The sequence below is a fragment of the Oratosquilla oratoria genome, chromosome 21 (genome assembly GCF_046742065.1).
Source record: "Oratosquilla oratoria isolate Oo_2021 chromosome 21, ASM4674206v1, whole genome shotgun sequence".
NCBI lineage: Eukaryota > Metazoa > Arthropoda > Malacostraca > Stomatopoda > Squillidae > Oratosquilla > Oratosquilla oratoria.
The window spans coordinates 20,351,987-20,375,695 of NC_134797.1; the positions used below are offsets into that span (position 1 = coordinate 20,351,987).

Here is a 23,709-nt window from a genome sequence, read left to right on the forward strand (position 1 = left end):
ATAATGCTCTCTTTCAGGCTAAGTATGATGCTAACAAAGCCAAGAAAAGGGCTGCTGCTTTGCCTCTCAGTCAAGTCAGTTCCAGTAAACCTCTTCACATATATTCTGGCATGCACACCTCTCAACAACCTGTTCAGAACCACCCAGCCTACCTCTACACCTACAGTAATGGGATCCCTGCCAGTGGAAGTCACGATGTCCAGAACGCTGGCAACGCTGCCACACCCATCATGGCACATGGGGTGAGACTAGCCAATGGCCACCCAGGTGTCATGTCATATGACACATTTGTTGCAAACAATCTCAACATAGGACCTTCAGTAAATAGTATGTCACATCCTAGTAAGAATAATGAAAATAGAATTGTAACATCAAAACAGAATGTCATTATTTAATCTCATGATATATGAAGAAAAGAATGGGCTATTTCTTCTCATTCTTTTTTTGTGATAAAGAAGAATTTAGTGTTACATTAAGTAGATGCTTGCAAAGACTTCTTGTAAAGAAAAAATATTTTTGTACAAAATATCATAACAATTTTGTATTTATAATGGACTGTCCTCAGGAAGGGGGTCACTAAAAATAATGACAGCACAATTTTTCTCACTCTTGCTCTCTCATATCTCTCTCGTTTAATTTGCATGATATTTTTTTTTCCTGGTACTATCCACACTGCTTAGCTGTGGATGCGGCCTGACAAAAAATAAACCATTCTTTACAACTGAAATCTTCTGTATGATATATTTGTGGCAGGAACTAATGGCAGGTCAGGTAGTGGTCCTGCAAGATGGGCAGTTAAGATGCTCCTTTTCAAAATCATCAACCACTTCACCTACATCAGGAGGTGTAGCCCTGAGGGCCTGAGACTCAGTCTTTGGACTGGGCACAAGATCTCTCCCTCACTTTAAGCTGTGTTTCTTACACCTTTTCTTACATGGAGAGCTGACAACTAACAAATCCTCCTCTCATGCTCCTCTCAGCCAGTGACAAGAAAACAGTTCCACATGAATATAACACAGACAACAGTCCAAAGTTTCTTCCCAGAGAGATCTATGGGAGGGTCTGAGGACTGTTGCCATCCACTGCTGAGGGTTTCGTGTCAGTGAAACTCGAGGCAACAGTTGTTATTGATTGTGATGCTGAGAATTGCGGCACTGACCACAAGTTAGAAAACGCAACTTGGTATTTGGGTTATTTCATAACTGTGGTTCCAAGTACAGCTTTATCCAGTTGAATGGTTTCCCAGGAGTAATGGTTGTGAAAAAAAAGAGAGAAAACATATCCACAATTTAATAATAATTAAGGTTCAAGGTAGGTGTATGAACTACAAATAAATGAAACAATTAGATTTTGCATAATTCTCAGATATTGATATTTTTCGGATCATTGTTATACTTGATTCATAGAAATGATGCTCTAGAAGTAGAAGTAGATATGAGCTAGAAATGAATGGGGCTTTAGCAAGATTATTTTTATACCCATGATTTTATGGATAGTTGAATCAGAATAATTACATTATTATTATTGTTATCATTATTATTATTATCATTATTATTATTATCATTATCATTATTATTATTATTATTGTTGTTATTATTATTATCATCATTAGTATTGATTTTAATACTGTTATTAATTAATTGTCATTATTATTATTATTGTTGTGTCATACTGTATGTGTCATGCTGCATTGCTTCTGACCCAGGGCAATAGGCAGGACACAGGGATGACCCGTCATCCATGAGGAGCTAAGATGAGAGGGAGGAAAGGGTGGTGGATGGGAGTGGAATGGGTGGAAATGAGATAGGTGGGAATGGGTACTTGCCTTTTGACTTGGCTACCTTCCTGGTAATGGGGAAAAAGCCCTTGGTATACTATAGATAGATTGTTATTATTATTATTATTAGTATTGTTATTATTTTTATTATTACATGGAAAGAATGAGTGAAGAAAAATTAGTAAAAGAAGTGTGGGAGGCAGAGATGGGTGGAGTGAACATGAGGGGATGGCTGAGGATGAGATAGATGGATGGAGTGAAAGGGGTGTTGAGGAAGGAAGAGAGAAGGCAGAAGATAGGGGTGAGTGGAGAATGGCTGTATATGAATGATACTTTGATGCATGGAAGGGAGCGAGTGGGGGATAGGGAGGGGGTTAGGGAGTGGTTATGTGTGAATGACATTTTGACGCAGCCCAAAGGTAATTCTCCCCATCTTCAATGTTTCTATATTAGGGGATGGAGAGGGGTGGTCACCAATTAAATGAAGCAGCCTTGCTGTGGATGTGCTGTGTCTTGCTGCATTGCTTCTGATCCAGGGTGATGGGCAAGAAACAGGGATGACCCGTCATCCAGGAGGAGCCAAGATGAGAGGGAGGGTGGTGAATGGGATTGGAATGGGTAGGGATGAAATGGCTGGGAGTGGAATTATGCTTTTTGACTTTGGCTATCACCCTTGTAAGGGGGAAAAATCCCTTAGTATATGTATGTATGTATTATTTTTACTACCACCACCACCACTACTTTTACTATGACTACTACTTATTTTTATGGAGTATAAATCTTATTGGATACTGGATACCCTTTGAATTGAATTTGGATTTTGGTTAATATTGTTTTTATAATTTTAGCATGGTGAATCTCATGCTGTCATAGATTATATAGGTTATGTCAATGATGAAGCTTGCACTGTAAACACTTAGTAGATCTGTTACAATATCAGGGTTAATTTTTTTTACTAAGTGAACTTAGTTGTCATGTCATTTGGTCATAACATTATGTATATTAACTTAAGTTGTCGTGATATGGTCGAGCGACTGTAAATAACGCTTCTTAAACAATGCTAACATTGCTAAAGACTTGCAGCTGCATTAAAAACAACTGAACAAAAATAAAATAGTTTTATCACAGTACAAGAGCTGTAAAGATTTGTTTTGGAATGTAGAAGGATTGTTAAGTATTATTTGCAGAGTTTTAATATGTTACTTGTGAGTATTATATTTAATTCTGTTGTGTTATGCTTTATATTCCGTGAGAGGGGTGCATCAGAGGTGAACTAGCATTATTGTTAAGGAAATGTGTAATATTTGCATAGGCAGGAATGAATGAAAGTAAATGCATATGAACGAAGTGAAAGGGGTGGGAATGTGCCGTTCTCATACTTAGCCACATCATCTTGTGGGTAATGGTAGATTGGATGGGAGGGATAGCCTAAATTTCTAGAAAGATTAAAAGTGGAAATCTATTTGATATTTCTGAAATAGTCACCTTTATTGAACAGTATTTTCTTGCCATTATTTATGTTTATGAATATTTTTAATTGTTATGAAAATTTGTGTAAATGTATTATCCACATGGATATTAAACATCCATCAAAAACACCTTGGCTTAATCCAGTAAGGCCTTTGAATGATACCTTCAACCACTCCTGGTTGTAAATAGAATTCCAAAAGCGTGGAAATGAGCCCATGTAATACCCACATTAAAACCCACACTACTAGAAAACCCAGCATTCTACAAACCAATCTCATTACTATCCACCATATCCAAGCTGATTAAAAGACTAATTACAGGAAGAAACATAACTAAACTGCCCACCTCGCCAAAGCAACATGGATTTAGAGGGCTACCCCACCAGCACACTTCTCATGAATATCACAGGTGCTGGAGGGATTTAACAAGAAAGGACTACCAAAAAGAAGTCTTTGTAGTATTATGCATAAACAAATCATTTGATAGATTCCTAGACATATACTATCAAAAAAGATCATATAGAGACAGATATTCACAACAATTAGAAGACATGGCTAACAAACTTCATAACTGACAGTAACCCATCCTTTGAAAAGGATAGAACAAGAGTAACATATTTTCTTAGGACTTCTACACTAGAGGCTGATGAGATAGTTTACAAAGAGAGAAAAGAATGAAACCTCATAGGAGGCAGCACAAGGAAATAAAAGTGGCATATGGTTATGTAGATGGTTTATAACTAACCAGGTTGTAAATCAATGACTACTTAATGACAAATGAACCTGATATTTAGTACTAAGTAGATACCAAATTACCAAGAAATGTTGATCCACTGCTGGGGAATAGTAGGTATATTATCTGGAGAATTGACTGAGGAGATAAAATGGGACACCAGGGTGATGCCTATTGTGAGATATGACATAATGGTGGAAGAATCGGTACTGAATGAAGGCAAGGTTGAAGCAATACATCTGAAAATTACAACTAGAGGTTTAAACAGAAGATACTTAATGGCAGTGTATTTCCCTCTAAAGAAAAGTGCTTAGAATTAAGCTGAATGCCAAGTAATATTGTCAAATATATATTTCCTCAAAAAAGTACTACTGAACAAAATGAGAGTATATTCTTTGTTAGGGATTTTAATTAGAAAAGGGTGAATTGGGAAGAATGTGAGGCATGTAATTATGAAATATAAAAGCAGAGAGATAATGCAATTGATTATGTGTATGGATGAGTGTGTTTTTGATTAAGAAATTCAATTACTCTCACTTGAATGAAAATGGTAGTTACCGTCAAGTCTATCAAAATAAATACCATGTGAGGACGGAGCCGTTATTGGTATGACGTTTTGCTTATTAGAACTTTTCAAGTACATAGTTGTGATATGCATGACTGATATTAAATAAGAGGATTTTGGAGAATGGGGATAAGGTCATTGGAGCCTAGGAAAGGTCAAGGAGAAGATGGGTGAATTGTCTTGGTGTAGGAAAAGTTAAGGAGAAGATGAATCAGTTGTCTGGATGCAGGAAAGGTTAAGGGGAAGATGCAACTCTTGTCTGGGTGCAAGACATAAGTTCACTGCTGTTGAACAAAAAGAAGAAAATAAGATGGGAGGGCAATTGTCCACTAAGGATGGACAAAGACCATGAAAGGAAAGATGTGTGGAGGGATAATCCGCTGGCAAAAGTTTTGTTGACTATTGGAAGCAAAGGAATCAGCTGGGGTGTGATATTGAACATGCCTCTGTTTTGTTCAATTGTGTTGGATCCTCAGATTATGTCTGCTTCCAAACATTTCCTTTAGATTTTATTGGGCTCATGTACCAGTAGCTCTGCCTTTACCCAGTCCACCAGGTGGTTGTTACTGTTTCTGTGTGCAAGACATGCATTAGTGGTGATATGGCAGACATTGTATCAATATTCTTGGGTCTGGTTTTCAGCTTGTGTGATGTCCACCATGATGCTGCCACTAACACTTATGTTGCACACAGAAACAGTAGTAGCCATCTGTTGGACTGGGAAAAGGTAGAACTACTGGTACATGGGCCCAATAAGATCCAAAGAAAATGTTTGGAAGCAGACATCATCCAAGGATCCAACACCATTGAGCACATTAGAGGCTGTTCAATATCCCACTCCAGCTGATTCCTTTGCTTCCAGTTGCCAACAAAATTTGAGACAATTATCCCCAAGTGACCTTCAGGATCTCTTTCCTTTCATGGTCTTTGTCCATCCTTAGTGGACAATTGCCCTCCCATCTTATTTTCTTCTTTTTGTTCAACAGCAATGAACTAATGTCTTGCACCCAGACAAGTGTTATATCTTCTCCTTAAACTTTCCTGCACCCAGACAACTGATTCATCTTCTCTTTAACCTTTCCTACACTAAGACAATTGATCCATCTTCTCCTTGACCTTTCCTAGGCTCCAATGACCTTCCCCCCCCATTCCCCCCAATCCTCTTATTTAAACTCATTCATGTGTATAACAACTATGTACTTGAAAAAAACTGTAATAAGTGAAAAATTGTGCCAATAAAGGCTCCATCCTCATTTGGTGTTTATTTCAATAGACTTTTATTTGAAATAGATTTCTGATAATACCAAAGTTTGATTACCTATACCATATTTATTTAGTCTATGTTTGTGTCAGGGATGATGCATCATCCATGAGGAGCTAAGATGATAGGGGAGAAAGGGTGGTGGATGGGAGTGGAATAGGTGGGAATGAAATGGGTGGGAGTGGGTATCTGCCTTTTGACGTGGCTACCTCCCTGGTAAGGGGGAAAAAGCCCTTGGTATATAGGTAGATAGATATGTTTGTGTCTTAGGTTTTGTGCAGTATTTTTTTCTCTTAAACTCATTTTATACCTTTGTAATATTAAGATATGTAACATTTTATTTTTGTAGTTGTTGCATCCAACTTGAATAGCTAAAAGCTTTTCAATATGCTAAGGTTTGTTTTCTTATTAGGATACATTTCATTAAAGGCTTATATGATTGATAGTGTGTGGTGATATATGATTTAAGCTTCATTGCAATTGATGAGGTGCTAATGAAACAGGCTGGATATATATATCCACAGTTCTGCAGTGACCAATGGCAGATAGCTGCCTGTGGTGGCCCTGCAGGATGAATGACAGAGAAAAACGTCTCCCTGTTACCCATATTCAGAATCTATCAACTTCCACACCTCCATCTGACAGTGCAACCCCAAGGGGCTGACACATGGTCTCCAGACCAGGCCTGAGATCTTTCTTAGTCAGCTTCAACTGTATTTCCTCCACTTTTTCACATATTGAGAGCTGATGACTGCTCCCCTCCTACTACTTTCAGACAGCAACATAGGAACAGTCCTACTAATACAACACAACAGTCAAAAGTTTCTTTCCAGAGATCTCTCTGATAGGGCCTAAGGATCTTTGCCAACATTGTGGGGATGCAAGTTTCCAGTCTGAAGCTTGAGGCAACAGTTGTTATTAATATTATCAGTTTAGGTAGTTTCATCACCTCATTTTGGAGTATTCTTATATTTTGGACTGTGCTCTTTGAAGCAGGCTTAATTCCTTCATTGTGACTACTAAGGACTCAGAGTAAACATAAAGGTAATTGACCATATACTGTACATGTGATGAACTTGATAATGGCAGTTGCAGCTATATATTCTTTGGCACTATATAAGTGGATGGGATATGGAATGGGTTTTGGGTGGATGTGAGTTGTCTGTAGGGTGGGTGTGTGCTTTGATTTGTCCACCCTTCATGTTATGGGGAAAAAGGCTTTTTGGTAATATGTATATATATATATATCTGTCTCTGTCTCTGTATACCAAAAGGCCTCTTCCCCCTTATAAGGGAGGTGTCATCCAGCCAAAACACCTACCAGCACAATTTTTATGTACTCAACTGGATTATCTACTGTAATACAAAGGTGTACAGTATTTGTATTGCTCTGTATTGGATGTGTGGATGTATAGTAGATATTGGAATGAATAACATTGTTTTATGTTGTGGCTTTTTCCTTTATTTCTTATTTATTTTTCAATTAGGTATTTGCAAACCTAGTACCATGAATATTTATTATTCCAGGTAACTGCTTTTGTACTTATTTTTGTCTTCCTGTTTATGAGAACACATTTTTTTTATAATCACAGGGCTTCAAGCAAAAATTAGTGCCAGATTAGTTGCAGGTATATAATTAAGATATTTTACTGACTTATATTTGATGTAACAAAGAGACATCACACCTCAGACCACACAGTAACTAGATGTAAGGTACTGAGTTTTTGCTTTTAGCTCTTGCATCAACTGGAAATACATTTTGGCAAATGCTGTCCCATTAAAATGTGCTTCCTCATTGCCTTGGTGACTAAAGGTTAGGGAAAGAAGGGAGGTTTTCACAAATGTATTTAATTTTGTGGCAGTTTATTTTAGATGTAGAAAAATTCTAGTCCTTGCATATACTATTCAGTAGAGCTGGGCGTGTTCCTTGATGCATTCTTCAGTGCATTCCACTTTAGTTTGGCTGTGGCAAGCACTCTCAAACTATTAAAGCAATATAGGTGCCAGTATAGTATGTGGCCTACAAAATTTTTCTTTGGTATAGTATGTGGCCTACCGGACTTTTATTTCAGTATGAACCTGTCTCTTAAGCTTTAATAGTTTGAGAGCGCTAACAGTGGGCAAACTAAAGTGGAATGCACTGAGGAACATGCCCAGCTCTACTATTCAGATGTTTGGTACTGTATTAGGAGGAAATACAGGGTACTTATAAATGAAAAAGTATCTTGATATTCAGTTAAATCATGCATACAATAAGTATTTGTATAATTTTTTTAACTGCCCAAATTTTCCTAGAACACATGATCTTTCTCTGATTACATGAAATAATATTATTTTGTCAAGAATTGTGTAATACACATTTTTATATGAGATAAAAACAATTAGAATCATAATCTCTTTGTATTTTTAAATCTCCCTTTTAAGAACAAATCTGTGAAATGAATACTGTGGCCCAGAGATTGCCATGTGCAAAGATGGGGAGTAGCACAGCTCAACAGCAGCTGACATGACATGACTGAGTAGCCCTATTCAGGATATACTCTACTTGGCCTAGATGGGAAATAAACTAGAAATGGTGCTCTAGATATAGCCTCCCCACCTATGAGGTGGGAACGCATTGACTGCATGGTAATATGTAGTCAGTGCTTCAGAGACTGTTTAGGGGTTGCCCCAAGGGACAGGAGCCATACATCATTTGATTTTGTTAGAAATAAAATACCTACTTATAAAGGAATGATGCTACTTTTGTGCTGCAGCAGTTCCTCTTTTATGCTGTTCCCTTGAAACTCGTTTACCACTTCTATGACTCTACCTCCTCTGGATCCACTATCTCCCATGCATCTTGTAAAAAGTGGCAAAGTGGGATGGAGTGATGGTACTAGGATTCCTGCTTTCTGTATGCTCATTGTATAAAAAGGCAAGGCATAATATGGTCTGGAAGGACTTGCACTAGAATCTTAATAATTGGGTAAATAGATATGTATGGTTGTGGTACAGATGAGAGTAAACAGGAAGAGATTGGTGGTTTGTGAGCAGGAAGATGGATATGTTAAGTGTTAACTGAAACAAAGTGGAAGGGGAGGGTTGAATTTGAGTTTGGGCATGTGGTGGGGAGTGTCTGGAATAGAAGTTAGCTAACATTACCCCCATATTCAAATAGAAGCCACTGAACTACAGGCATATAAGCTCGACCTCATTCATAGGAAAAATGATGGAAACTATCAGAGATCCTATCGAACACCACTTAGAAAGTAACTGTTTAATAAATGATAGTGTAGATTCAGACATAAACATTGCATGACACCTACTTGAATTCTACAACACAGTCATCTCAAATAGTGACAAAAGAAACAATATAGATTTAATATATCTGGACTTTGTAAAGGCTTTTGATACCATCCTGCAAGAAAGACTACTTACTAAATTAACTTCACACAGAATAAGTGGTATTCTATTAAGCTGGACTAATTGTTCTAAATGGCAAAATTTCTAGATGGAAAGAATTTTTTTTACAAGTGGAGTTCCTCAGGGTTCCATTTTTCAGCCACTTCTATTCATAGTATATATATATATATATATATATATATATATGCTAAAGACCACAGACTGAAATCTATTGTCTCCAAATTTGCTGATGACAGAAAAACTGTGCAGAATGGCAAAGGATTCTTAGTTTGTCCACATTTGGAATATGCTGTTTCTGTATGGTCACCAAATTTCATTAAAGACATTGAAAAATTGGAAAAAGTACAATAGTGAACCACAAAACTGATTCCAAATATAGAAATAAATCATATAAAAATTTACTAAAACATATGAATCTGTTTTTCCTATAAAAGCGTAGGTGACTTGATGTAGTCTTTTGAGATTCTAAAGGGAATTGGCAACATCAAAAGTGACAAAATTTTCACACTGAGAATCAGACAAGAAATAATAGTCTCAAACTGTCAGGAAATAGATTTAATTTAGAAGTGGGTAGAAACAACTTCGCCAACCATGCAGTTAATGAATGGAATAAACTTCCTGCAGAGGCAGTGCATTGTAGTTCATTTCGAAGCTTTAAGATTCGTTTAGATAAATACCTAAGCATGATGTAATGCCTGCCATTTATTTTATATTATTTGTTTGTTAATATTTGTCAGTTTATTATCTGATTGATTTTTATTTATTATTAGATATCTGTCAATTTATTATTATTTATCATTTATTTTTTTATTTATTATTTAAATAAATCTACTTTATTATTATTTATATTATTATAACTCTTATTTATTTATTTATCATTATTATAATTTTTTCGCATTCGACCTAGTTATGGACCGAAAGGTCTCCTGTCGGCATGCTCCGCCTTTGTAATCCTTTGTAATCACTTAAACCAATTAGATATTCAAGAAGATTTAGATAGAATACGGCAATGGTTTGAAAGTGGATAATAAAATTACAAGTAAATGTATGGTTATGCACATACGTAAAAATAACAGTAAGTACTATTACAAGTTATTTAAAGTCGTTAACAAAAGCAGATAGTGAAAAGGATCTTGGAGTAATTATCAGTATTGATCTCAAATCAACTAAGCAGTTTATTTCTGCCTTAGAGAAAGCAAATAAGATCCTGGGGCTGATTGCGGGATCTTTTGATTTTAAAAGTACATCTGTCATTGACAAACTATATAAATCATTAGTTCGCCCACATTTGAAATATGCTGTTTTCATATGGTCACCAATTCCCATTGAGGACCTTGACAGATTTGGAAAAGTACAACGGCGAGCCACCAAACTGATTCCAAACATCAGAAATAAATCGTACGAAAACTAACTAAAATTAACACACGAATCTATTTTCTCTCTCTCTAAAAAAAAGCGTAGACTTGGTGTGATTTGATACAGTTCTTTAAGATTCCAAAAGGAATTGACAACTTCAAAAATTATGAAATATTCACACTGAATGCAAATCAGACAAGAAACAATGGTGTCAAACTGTCTGGAAGTAGATTTGATATGGAAGTGGGTAGAAACAATTTCGCCAGCTGTGTAGTAAATGAATGGAATAAACTTCTGCAGAGGCAGTGCAATGTAGTGCAGTTCGAATTTTTCAGATTTATTTAGATAAACACCTAAGCAATGTGCTGTATTGACTAATTTATTTTATACTATCTATTCATTATTGTTTAATCATTTATCATTACTTATCTGTTTATTTTTTATTATTTATTCGTGAATTATCTATTATAAATTATCATAATTTATCTGTTTATTTATTATCTATCATTATATATTTACTTATTTGTTTATTGATTTAACTTTTTTCCACATCCAACCTATAGTTATGGACTAAAAGGTCTTCTGTCGGCATGCTCTTCTTTTGTAATCCTTTGTAATGAGTACCAGCCCAGTTAAGTTTTCATTGAATGTGGAAATACATGTTATATCAATATGGTTTTATGAGAAATGCTTCCACGAATAATGACCAAAATCTTCAAATCACCTCTGCTAATTTATGATATAGGCGCAGGTTAAGTTTGTGCCTCTTTGTAAATGTTCTCTATTTTTTCTTTCATGTGTTGTACGTAGAATAATCACCCGTGAGACATCCTGTAAAGGTTCGAGTTTTAAGATAGAGAAAAGCGTTTGTAGAATGTAAGTAACGCTTGCGAACGGAAAAAAAAAATTGCAGACGGCGTCTGCACCTCCTCTATATAAGCCGGTACACACTTGTTAGGTATTTATCAAATTGGTGTTCACCATGTGTTCTTACCACGTCCAGCCACATCAAGTCCCGTCTCCCTCCAGCCCGTTGTACTCGTAATTAAGTTGTTACTGTTGTATACAGTCAGGTTAGTTTATTCCTATTCAGTCTGGACACATGGGACAAAATTGAGGCCCTTGATAGCACCATCACATGGTGTGAGCTCCTTATACCAATAATGCCATAAATACTGCGGATATAACAACCATAATGATACTGTAATTATGTTGTTACCGTCTATTCAAAATGCGATATGGGGGGACTTCAATTTGGGCGTCAGCGGATGTGAAAATTGGAAATATTACAATTGTGAATACAAAGATCCAGTGTATACATGATCCTGCGAGCAACAAAAATTAAGTCAAACAAATAAAACTGTAGTGGAGAAAGTGCCCAGTTCCTAGTGTTGATAAGACTGAATTTATACGAAAGATGCATTAAAGCACACACAACTACTATATTAGTATAGTTCTCCCAACCCTCCTTGGGTATCATAGAAAATGCACAGTCGCGGGAATATCCGAACCGTCGGACGCAATACAAGATATGGTGGTGAAAAATGATAGAATATATATAGAAATAAATAAATAAATAAAAGGGCGTAGATATTTCTCGATAACAGTGATATACAGTAGGCCACATTAAAACAGAAATGAATAAAAATATGTGTAGATCAGCGATCACTATTTTTACTTGCTCGCATCCCTTCCCGACAATCATGCTGTTTTAGTACTAGTAAATACTGCAAGACAAACAATCTGTTTTACTGTAGTACTCCCAGATTTGACGGGAATTACTTCCGACAGAGGTCTTTTTTACAGCCGATGAATTGCTATTGCAGTAAGGGCAACTGTGGTTACTGCCTCAGTAATTTTCTAAACTGTAGAATTTGGATAGAGGTTGGTACAGCAATTAGCCATACAAACTGTAAAAATCAAGTAACTTAGAATACTTAGTTAATTGATTAAATTGAATCAAATGAGATTAGAAACATTTGCAAAAACCTTTCGAGGGTAGTAATCTTTTCGAGATAATGACTTGAAGATTTTTACTTTTTCCATAAATATAAAGTGGCCTATGAGTTTTGTTTATACAATATACATTCTGTATAAGACAATGGGCTCGACATCATTACGGGCGAAGTTAACCACCGATTTATTATTATTTATTTTTTATTTTGCAATTTGATGACTTCTCCGCCTTGTGTATTAATTCTGACTTATTTCTTATGCCTAATTTCCAATCATGTGGGTTATATTAGATATCTTACGATATTTTCTACCTCAAAAACGGGATGTTAAAGGTCACAAGAGGTTCAGCGGTAGTCGCTGAAGCCGTTATACTGTAAGTAGTTCGAGTTATGACTGAGAAGTTAGAAGTAGTGACCGTGATTCAGAGGAAATTCAGAAAAGTTACCCCAATTCCCATTTTGTTTTGTAGACGCTCGGCCAAGTAGATTCAAGTCTGCCAGCGAATTTCGTGTTCATCGCTGGAACCTGGTCATCAAGCCTTACTAGCCAAATCATATTGGTATGACGACTCATCCAACGTAAGTCATCCCAGTTCATTCCAGTGTTTTGTAGATATGAAATTATTCGTGGCAGCTGTATCGATTTTCATTTCGTTGGACACTTCCAATTTCGCTAATGTTTCTGATTTAGTATTAACTGGGTGGACGAATTACACGGTTTGCAGCTTGTTTGGATGCCTTCACTGCATCGCCTTTTTGTTGTTACTTACTGCTAAGTAATTCTTCACTTCGCAGTAGTTCTAAGCGGCGTCTTTATAACGATACTCGTTTACTTAGTGATTGGACTTGCCGCAACAATAGCATGTCCATTTCGATTTTGAATTCACAGACCAGTTTTGCTGAGCTCTTTCAATGTGATGACTACTTTGAATCTTGAACCATATACAGTTTCCTTGTCTAATTTGGCAGCGTCTACAGTTCTGATGGCGATCTCGATAGCGCGGGCGAAATCCAATTCGTCGTCTTTGATCTTGAAGAAGGCTTTGTTTACTGTACAGAGGAAGTGTCTGCGTAGTGCTCGTCCTCAGGGTTCCTGATTGGTGCAAAGTTGCAAGTTGAGGCGTCTTGACGTATGCAAGCGGCACACTTTGATTTTTTCGTCTGGTTTCCGTTGTATGTCATTCCAGAACTTGGAATGTTGGCGGACGAGAAATAGCTTTTGGTTAAATTGTTTCTGCACGAATGACATGATTTCGTCCAACGACCGTTCGTTTATATCTTTTGGTGGTGACTGCAGCGCCGCTAGAGTTCCTAGTAGTTTGTACGTAGTAGTTAATTGGTTTGCCAGAAATAATTGTGTCTTGTCTTGAACTTGATGAACATCAAGACGTGTGCAGGACCTGGGGTAGTAATCACTCCATAATACTGCAATTGAGTCGAGGTGCGAAGGTTGAGGACCTTGTTGCCACAGCCGTTGAAACTGTTATGAATGTACCTGATGTTAAACAATCGTTCAAAAAGAGGAATGCCCTCCATTCGTTGGCTTTCCATTCATTAGGACATTTGCTCAGGGATGTGATATTAAGGAAATACGTCATCAACGTCGTCTGCTAGAGGTGTTTCTGGACCCTATGACGTCACACTTCCAGACGCAAGGAAATTACGGAAATTTTAAAAACTCTTTGTTTACAGGCACTGAATGGTTAATAATACATTAAAAATAACTAAATTTGGTTTTATTTATTCCCCTTTATTTATTATAGTGCATTACATATATGCTGAATCATTTTACGACATGAAAAGGTGAATGACAACACTTGGGGTTAGTCCAGTCTCCTGTTTGCTCTGACCTGATGTGTTCCAGAATAAGGATACTACAGAGAGAACTATATGCCAGTATCTTCAAGCGATAACCATATTTCTGGTAAGATTATGTTTACAAATTATATGTACACATTTAAAAGATAGAGGACACTTTTATATTTTGCTTAAAATATTGAAGTATTACTGCACATGAAAATCGTTTTCCGTTTTCTTCATATCACAGAAAATCTGGAAATGGGGGGTGACAATAATTAAAGTAAGATGTTTACAATTGAGTATTTATTCATAATGTATAGCGTATACAGGGGCGGTTCCGGGAATTTTTGCAGGTGGAGGAGAGGTGTGGGAGTGGAGGGTGAGGTGTGAGTGTGGAGGGTGATGGTGAAGGCTGGGTGAGGGAGTGAATTATGTAGTGAGGGTGTGAATGATGTGATGAGGGTGGCATATGTAGAATAGGTATCTATATATGGTGAGATGGAGGGTGGGCATGGGTGTGGAGGGTGAGTGTTAGGAGGGGTGTAGGGGGGGAGAGTGACGTGGATATAAGATGTGGGTGGGGAGGGTGAGGTGAAGGTAGGATGTATATAGTGTAGTGGGTGAGATGGAGGTTTGGTATGGATGTGGAGGGTGAGGTGGAGGACTGTAGGTAGGATGAGGGTGTGGAGGAAGAGGTGGAAGTAGGATGTAGGTGTGAAGCAGAGAGAGAGAGAGAGAGAGAGAGAGAGAGAGAGACACAGACAGACAGAGGGTTTGATGAAGAGGCAAAGTTTTGAGGAAGGGAAAGGCTGAGGTAAAGTGTGACTGTGAAGGGGTTAAATATACCACATGTGGTCTCGTAATTCACAATAAAATGAAGTTACTATATATACATATGACTACATTTCCAATAACTGCTTATATTAATTACAGAATTAATGGCACGCAGGCAAAGGTTTCGCCAAGACTGGCTCAACAACCCAGATTTTCAGCCGTGGCTGACGAACGTAGAGGGTGACAGTTCGAAATCCTTCTGCAAGGCATGCAAGAGGACATTAGGATCCGAACTAACATCGATCAAGAGACACAAGATGTCCAAACATCACATCACCAACGTGGAAAGGGACCAGGAAGAAGCCCAAGCTGAGGATCAAGAACCAATCCCTATGTCTATTGGGGTGGGTATGGCAATGATTTTGTTTACATGTTTTATTGCTGAGCATAATCTCCCCTTCACAACAGCTGACTGTCTTGTTGATTTAATGAAAGCAATGTTTCCTGACTCGCGCATCGCTCAGACGATGAACATGAAGAGGACAAAATGTACGGAGATGGTCAAAGATCTAGGAAAGTGTTGCAAGGAGGAAACTATAAGAAAACTTCAAAATACCAAATTCTCCATAATAGTGGATGAGACCACTGATGTTAGTACACAGAAGTGTTGTGCAGTGATTGTACGTTATTTAGAAATTGATGATAATAATAGGCCTACCATTAAAACATCAGTGCTCGATCTTGTGGATATTTATAAAGGTGTTGGTAATAGTGAAGAAGCAGGCGGATCAACAGGTGAAAATATTTATAACGTGTTAATAGAAACATTAAAAACTCATAATATACCACTTGATAATTTTGTAGGCTTTGCTGCAGACGGAGCCTCGAATTATATGGGGGAACACAATTCTGTTACCAGTAGACTTAAGGATAAATTACCAGGAATAACTATATTCAGATGTATTTGTCATTCTATTCATCTTTGTTCCTCAGATGCAGCTAAAGAGTTACCTAGGCATTGTGAAGACCTTCTCAGGAATGTATACTCTTTTTTCTCGCACAGTGCCAAAAGAAGGTCTGAATTTAAAGATTTCCAACAGTTCTGTGATCTTAAGCCTCTCAAAATTATTCATGTCTCACAGACTCGATGGCTGTCTCTCCACCAAGCTGTAGCTCGAGTTTTAGAACAATATCAGGCTTTGAAGTTGTATTTTAATGACCTCGTGCTTAGTGAGAGGCTGTTATCAGTCCAACAGATAGTACATGCATTGCACGATCAATCGGTGTTATGCTATCTTAAATTTCTCAATTATGTTTTGCCTAAGTGTAATACCATAAACTTACTTTTTCAGGGTCAAGGTCCAACTCTTCATTTGCTGTATGAGAACGTGACAGAACTATACTTAAAATTACTGTCTTCTTTCTGTAGGTCAGAGTGTTTAAAAAAGGTTCCCATAAATAGTATAGACCCATCTGATGAAGGGATGTATGTTCCTATTAATCAAATATATCTGGGACCTGACATGCATGCTCATTTTCAGAGAGAAGATGTAAGAAATAACATACAGATGATTGAGGATGTAAAGGGTAGATGCCGTAAATTTCTAGTCACTCTCTGTGTCCAGATAAAGCATAGATTTCCCCTTCATAGCAAGTTGTGGTGGAATGCAAGTTTTCTTGCCCCTAAGAAGGTTTTAGATATTAACTCTAGGAAGGTATTGCCTACTCTTTCAGATTTAGTGAATGAAATACCCCGCATTCCAGTAGATATTAACAAGGTAGATGATGAATGGAGGTCTTTTGATTGGTGCGATTTGCCTGAGGATATTAAGGACTCGAAAAGTGACGCGTTAGCATTTTACACGAAGTTAATGAATTACACAGATGCTGCGGGTATTAGAAAATTTCATCATTTCTCAATATTCGCTCTCAATGTATTGACACTTCCTACCTCTAATGCTGATGCTGAGAGACTGTTTTCCAAATTAAATCTAGTTAAGTCAAAAACACGTAATTGTTTAAAACTAGAATCGGTCGTAGGTCTGCTTACATTGTCTGAGAGAGTTAGAGCACAGGGTGGTTGCACTAACTTTAAGCCAAGCCAGGATATGATAAACATTGTGTGTAATTCTACATAGAGTCATTATATTTACCCCTATTTTCTATATGTCTCTTGTTGTTTAATTGTTTTGTTATTAATTGTGTCTTGTTATTGTATGTGTTACTGTTATTAAAAATCTATAATCGGATTATCTTTTCTATTTCCAACGTTATACTATATCAACGACATATTTATACCAATTAAGGCAAGAATGACATTCTCTTAATTAGTAATCCTATGGCATCTTTACAGTATCGATGATATATTAAGTGGAATTGGATCATAAAGATATTAAACTATATTTTAGTCCATCATTAAATTTACATTTTCTCTTTTCGACAAGAAAATGGATGGAGAGCTGTAGAAGGCTGACTATTGTATAATAATTAATATGTAGCGTCGCACGGGCTTTTACGTCAAATAAAAATTAATGATGCAGATATATTAACATGCAGTTTCTTAACAAGGCACTATATATAATTAAATGTTTATCGACAACAGTCACTGTGAAATTACTGATAATATACGTAAAATCAGGAATATTTGTGGTCAAAACCAGACTAGCCAATCACTGGGCAGGAATGAGGAGCATTGTGGGAGCAGTGACAACCAATCACAACATACGATGCTGTTGTTGCTGCAGCATTGACGTTTCTGCTTTATCACTGAACTCTAATTTCCGCTATTGCTGACAAAACCAGTCAATCCATGTTGAAAACACTTCGTAGTGTTGACGGGGTGCTACTCACTGCATCCGTTGATGTATTTCCAGGGATTCAATAAACACCGTTGAATATACTAGTATATACATATATTTACAGTAACATGAATTACACGCAACAATGGCGTACATTCCCTACGTCATAAGCGAGTGTCCGTCATTAAGCCTGTGTATTCATACGCAATGTCGTAATTCTGGAATATTCTCAACGGTGTTTTGCAATTAGTAGAACTGCTTGTGCATGTCATGGAATATTCAAGAAAGTTTGATTTCATACATCAGTAACACCGCAATTTATGTTTACAATAGGCAGTATGCATCCATGACGACTGCACATGTCTATAACAACATGAATATACAGAAAGGAATAATACAAATATGTTTGGAAGGAAGTGTTTAAGAAATATGGTGGAGGTTCTGAGGGTGGATGGGATAAGGAATGAGGAGAGCAGTGACGGGAAGAGAGCTGCTTGTTTGGGCATCATGATAGAATGAGTGAAGAGAAACTGGCAAAACGAGTATAGAAGTCACAGGTGGATGGAGGGGAAGACCGACAATGAATGGATGGATGGATGGATGGGGTGAAGGGAGTCTTGGGGAAAAGGGGAATGCTTGTTGAGCAGGGAAGGGGGAGGTCAAGGGAAAACACACACACACACACACACACACACACACACACACACACACACACACACACACACACACACACACACACACACACACACACACACACACACACACACACACACACACACACACACACACACACACACACACACACCGCCTTGTGGCGCAGTGGTTAGAGTTATCGGCTGCCACTACGGCGGTCCAGGTTCGAATCCCGCCAGGGGTGAAATTATTTCAGTATAGCTGCGCTGCGAGTCGTTACTCCAACTCTTGTGGTTGAGGACTTGGGTGTGCGTGTAAGGTATTACCCATAGGTCGGTCAGATATGTGCTCTGAGCTCTCTTCCGGGAGGGAAATAGCTGTCGATCGTGACCAAGATTATGGTGAATCACACACACGGCAACCAAAATTATCTAAAGTGTAATCGACGTCCCACATTGGGAGTACAAAGGGAGGCGACATAATAATGCCAATTGGATTATAGAAAGTTATGGAGAAGAGTTGTTGGTGTAGGGTGAAAGATGAACACGAGTGTATGATGAATGAAATAAAAAAAATCTTGTCTGAATTATGTTATGAAGTATAGCTTTCCACACACAAGTGTAGACTTGTGGAATAAGTTGGATGAAAATAAAATTCAAGCCAACACTGTAAACAAATTTAAAGCAAAGATTTATGAGTGGAAGAAAAGAGACATGACCCCGTGCACTACAGATAGGTAAACACACACACACACACACACACACACACACACACACACACACACACACACACACACACACACACACACACACACACACACACACACACACACACACACACGTCATCTAAATTGTATACGCCGTGTTACATCAAGACTCTATACACACACACACACACACACACACACACACACACACACACACACACACACACACACACACACACACACACACACACACACACACACTTCATCTGAATAGTATACGCCGTGTTACATCAAGACTCTACACACACACACACACACACACACACACACACACACACACACACACACACACACACAGAGCCACCCTCCCATCCACACATAGCCACCCACCCACACAGACACACCCATACACACAGACACACCCATACACACACACACACCCATACACACACACACACACACACACACACACACACACACACACACACACACACACACACACACACACACACACACACACACACACACACACACACACACACACACACACAAACACAAACACAAACACAAACACAAACACAAACACAAACACAAAACACAAATATACAACCATACCAACCGACCCCCCTATCGTTGGTTTGCAGCAGGCCCTTTGATGCCTCGGGTAACATGACCGTCGTCCTATTCAAGTTGCTCTTGAGATGCTAAGGAGTGTGGTGTGGAGCCGAGTTCAGATCCAAAGCCAGGTGGCCTTTTGCGGGCGCCGTATACACGGAGAGGCAGACCCCCCTCCCCCCCCCCCCTTTTTTTTTAATTCTTTATCCGATGCGACGTTACCCGCAAAGCGAGGTGGCTATGCACGGGAGGGCATTCTTATTCGTCACGCTTGTGCCCACACCTGTTTAGTGTTCACCCGATTGCATCTATGTTCCTGGGTGTGTATGCTGGGTGGCGCGTGTGTGTATTCGTGAATCCGTGCAAGCGACGAATACTGGCGAAGCTAGGAAATGGACAAATGCACTTTCCTTCCTTCCTTAATTTTGATTCCCTTGCATTTAGGGTTTTGTTCGGTGACCTGCTGTTTCTGGGAACCTACTCTGTGATATTCTTGAGATGTCTGTTAATGTTTATGAATTTATTGCTTTTGACGCACGTGTATAACTATCCTTTCCTCTCTTGTCCTCCAGTGATTTCCTGCACCAATAAAGTCGAAATCCGCTTCTAAAGCCTCTTGTACGGTTTTCATATAGAATTTACTTATCATAGTTATAAGAGTCTTGGAAACTATTTTGTACACGTTAAAACAAACCAATTGGTCAATAGTTACTAAGGGAGTTCTGATCTCCTTTCTCGTGATGTAAAATGACAAGGATTGCACTGTGAATCAGGAACGCTGCTATGTCGTATACACTGGGTATATAGCTGAGCTAATGTACAATGAGCTCATTTCGCAATCTTTTTCTTTTCTAATCTGTGGACGCCCTCGAATGGTTTCCCTCGTAGTATATCACATTAGCCAATCTATGCTGGTGAGGGTACATTCTCTTCCTACTGACATGTTAGTTATACTTGTATATACGAGCTTGACCTTGATGAGAATGTGTGTGCAGGGGTGTAATTACCCCTACACTGAATCGCGTTAGCATCTGTGTATGGAGTTACCAAAGAATTAAAATACATCTTGGTGTATATCTTATTTTGTATATATTTTTATGTTCAAGACAAACTTATAATTATCTTGACTTTTAAGTGCGCTGTAATCGCGAAAAATATTCACTTTATATATTCTAGCCCCCAAAACAATATTTTGAATTTTTCAGATAAATAAGTTTATTGTGTGGAAATATATAAATCCGAGTAGGTGTCTACAAAAGTTTGTGTGTGTGTGTGTGTGTGTGTGTGTGTGTGTGTGTGTGTGTGTGTGTGTGTGTGTGTGTGTGTGTGTGTGTACAGTCTTGATGTCACGGCGTATACAATTCAGATGACGTGGCCTTTGTTGCACCAATGCTTCTTCTTGTCCTCTGCCACCAGCATGAATTCTATACCCGGGTCAGGGCGGCACATTCGTTTCAAAATATGTTTGCTCACCCGAAGAAGAATTTTGTTGTGAGCAGAGACAGTGATAGCATTGGAGTTTAAGTAATGTATCGTGAAATATGTTTAATTTCATTTAGACGAAATGAGGGTGGGATTTACTTAATCAGACCATGAGCCTATAAAACGACACATCTGGTTGTGATTCCCTTATTGCATTTACCCGATTATGTTGTGAAGGAATGGGGCACGCTCGTGAAGTAACGCCTGTTTTCATTGATCAAACTTAGCTTCAAGTTCGTTTATTTTTTTTTATTTGACAATTTCCTCTATTAGGTTATTGTGCAAGTTTGCACACCTTTACGGAGAACTGTGTTTCTTGATGTCCTTCAGGAGTCTTGTTTTTTTCCAGTTCTGCGGCAAAAGCGCTTGCAAGGCACTGCCGTGAAGTGCTGAGACCATTGATCTCTCCTTCCTCGTCGTCCTTAGCGAGGATGAGCCCATTAAACATGTTTGATTCGCGTTGCTGCACTTCATTCTCTGTAATGCCCGACCCAGTTAACACAGTAATGACGCCAGTAAGCCAGCTGGCTGCCAACATTCAGAGGCTTCCAGGATAACAAGCGAGTCGGGCATTTGCGATCCTTGTCGTTATTTCCACCAGGGACGCTGTCGCCGCCGTCGCCGCCGACGCTGCGTCGCGTCGGGGCGACTGATTCAAATTATTACCGGGCAGAGAAGATGGCTGTCCGTTTGTAACCAGTTTCACAACATTCATTATTCATCTTGCCTTATTTTATGCAGAAAACCTATTTACATGTAGGCCTACATTTACAGTATATATATATATATATATATATATATATATATATATATATATATATATGTATATATATAATATATATATATATATATATATATATATATATATATATATATATATATATGTATATATATGTATATATATATATATATATATATATATATATATATATATATATATATATATATAAACTTAGACCCACTCTCGGGAAAAGATAAGCTGAGATACAGAGTACTTCAGCAGGTGCGACAGTGATCGAAATATACGATATACTCTGTATCTCAACTTATATTTCTCCATGAGTGGCTCTAAGTTTGATTTCATTCATGTGCTACTACATCTACGTGACTATATATATATATATATATATATATATATATATATATATATATATATATATATATATATATATATATATATATATATATATATATAATATCTTTATATATATATATATAATATATATTTATATATATTTATATATATATATTATATATATACATATATATATACATATATATATACATATATATATATATATGTATATATATAATATATATCTATATAATATATATGTATATGTATGTATATATATATATATATATATATATATATAATTTATATATGTATATGTATATATATATATATATATATATATATAGATATATATATATATATATATATATATATATATATATATATATATATATATATATATATATATGTATGTATATATATATTTCACTATGAATTGCACGACCATGCCAATCTGTGCCACATCATTCTAGCAAAATTCTGTACCTCGTCTCTCCTCCGTTTCTCTGGTCTCCCTCTTAACGCCTCCAGTATCACGACGTCCAGTCAGAAACACATTTCCTTCACCACCTGTCATTTTTTTCCCGCTAGTTGCTTTCGCGCCTGATTCCACTTCCTCTCTTTTAGCACCTCAATTCCTTCTGCCAGTAAGTTACAGCTCCGTTTAAACTTCCATATCTTGGCTCGGTTTCCTCCAAACTTGACTTAGACTTACGTGACAGCCTATCAAAGTTTTGTCCGCAAGTATATTTAAGTTTCATCTTTGTTAACAGCTTCAGAACTGCCTCCTTGTTGAACTACAAAGACCGCCTCCCGGTCGAACTACGCTCGTCCGTTATTTACAAATCCACTTCCCCAGATCTGTCAGGCAGGGGATGGTGGAAGCACCGTCGGAGCTTTCAAGGTTAGACTTAGAGTGGACGGGCACACAAGGGTCAGTCGTGGAGAAGAGGTCGAGGAGGGTTCCAACCCCCCTCACTCACTCACCTACTCACTCATTCACTCACTCACTCACTCACTCAGTCACTCAGGACCACGCAGGACGTTGTCAAGTCCCAGCGAATACAAACCACCTCGAAATTTTAGATAGCTGCTGTCCTGCAGCTGACCTTTGATTTATAGAATCCACACACACACACACACACACACACACACACACACACACACACACACACACACACACACACACACACACACACACACGCACACACATATATATACACGTGGAGTTAAAAACGACAGCATTGTTGTAGTTGTTCAGTTTTTTCTTCGTATTCTCGCTTTTCCTGATAAGAGATTTTCTAT

At 37.7% G+C, this 23,709-nt stretch overlaps 1 protein-coding gene across 3 annotated transcripts in view; it reads left to right on the forward strand.

The window, feature by feature from the left end:
* Positions 1 to 8,198, forward strand: part of LOC143036755 (solute carrier family 35 member E1 homolog) — a 44,168-nt gene extending 35,970 nt beyond the window's left edge. For 2 of the 3 annotated variants that reach the window (XM_076204457.1, XM_076204455.1), the window contains one exon: positions 18 to 8,198. In XM_076204457.1, coding sequence (XP_076060572.1) covers positions 18 to 395 — 378 coding nt within the window. In that variant the 3' untranslated portion in view covers positions 396 to 8,198. The remainder of the gene's footprint in view (positions 1 to 17) is intronic. The other variant, XM_076204456.1, reaches the window with a different exon arrangement.
* Positions 8,199 to 23,709: the final 15,511 nt, after the last annotated feature.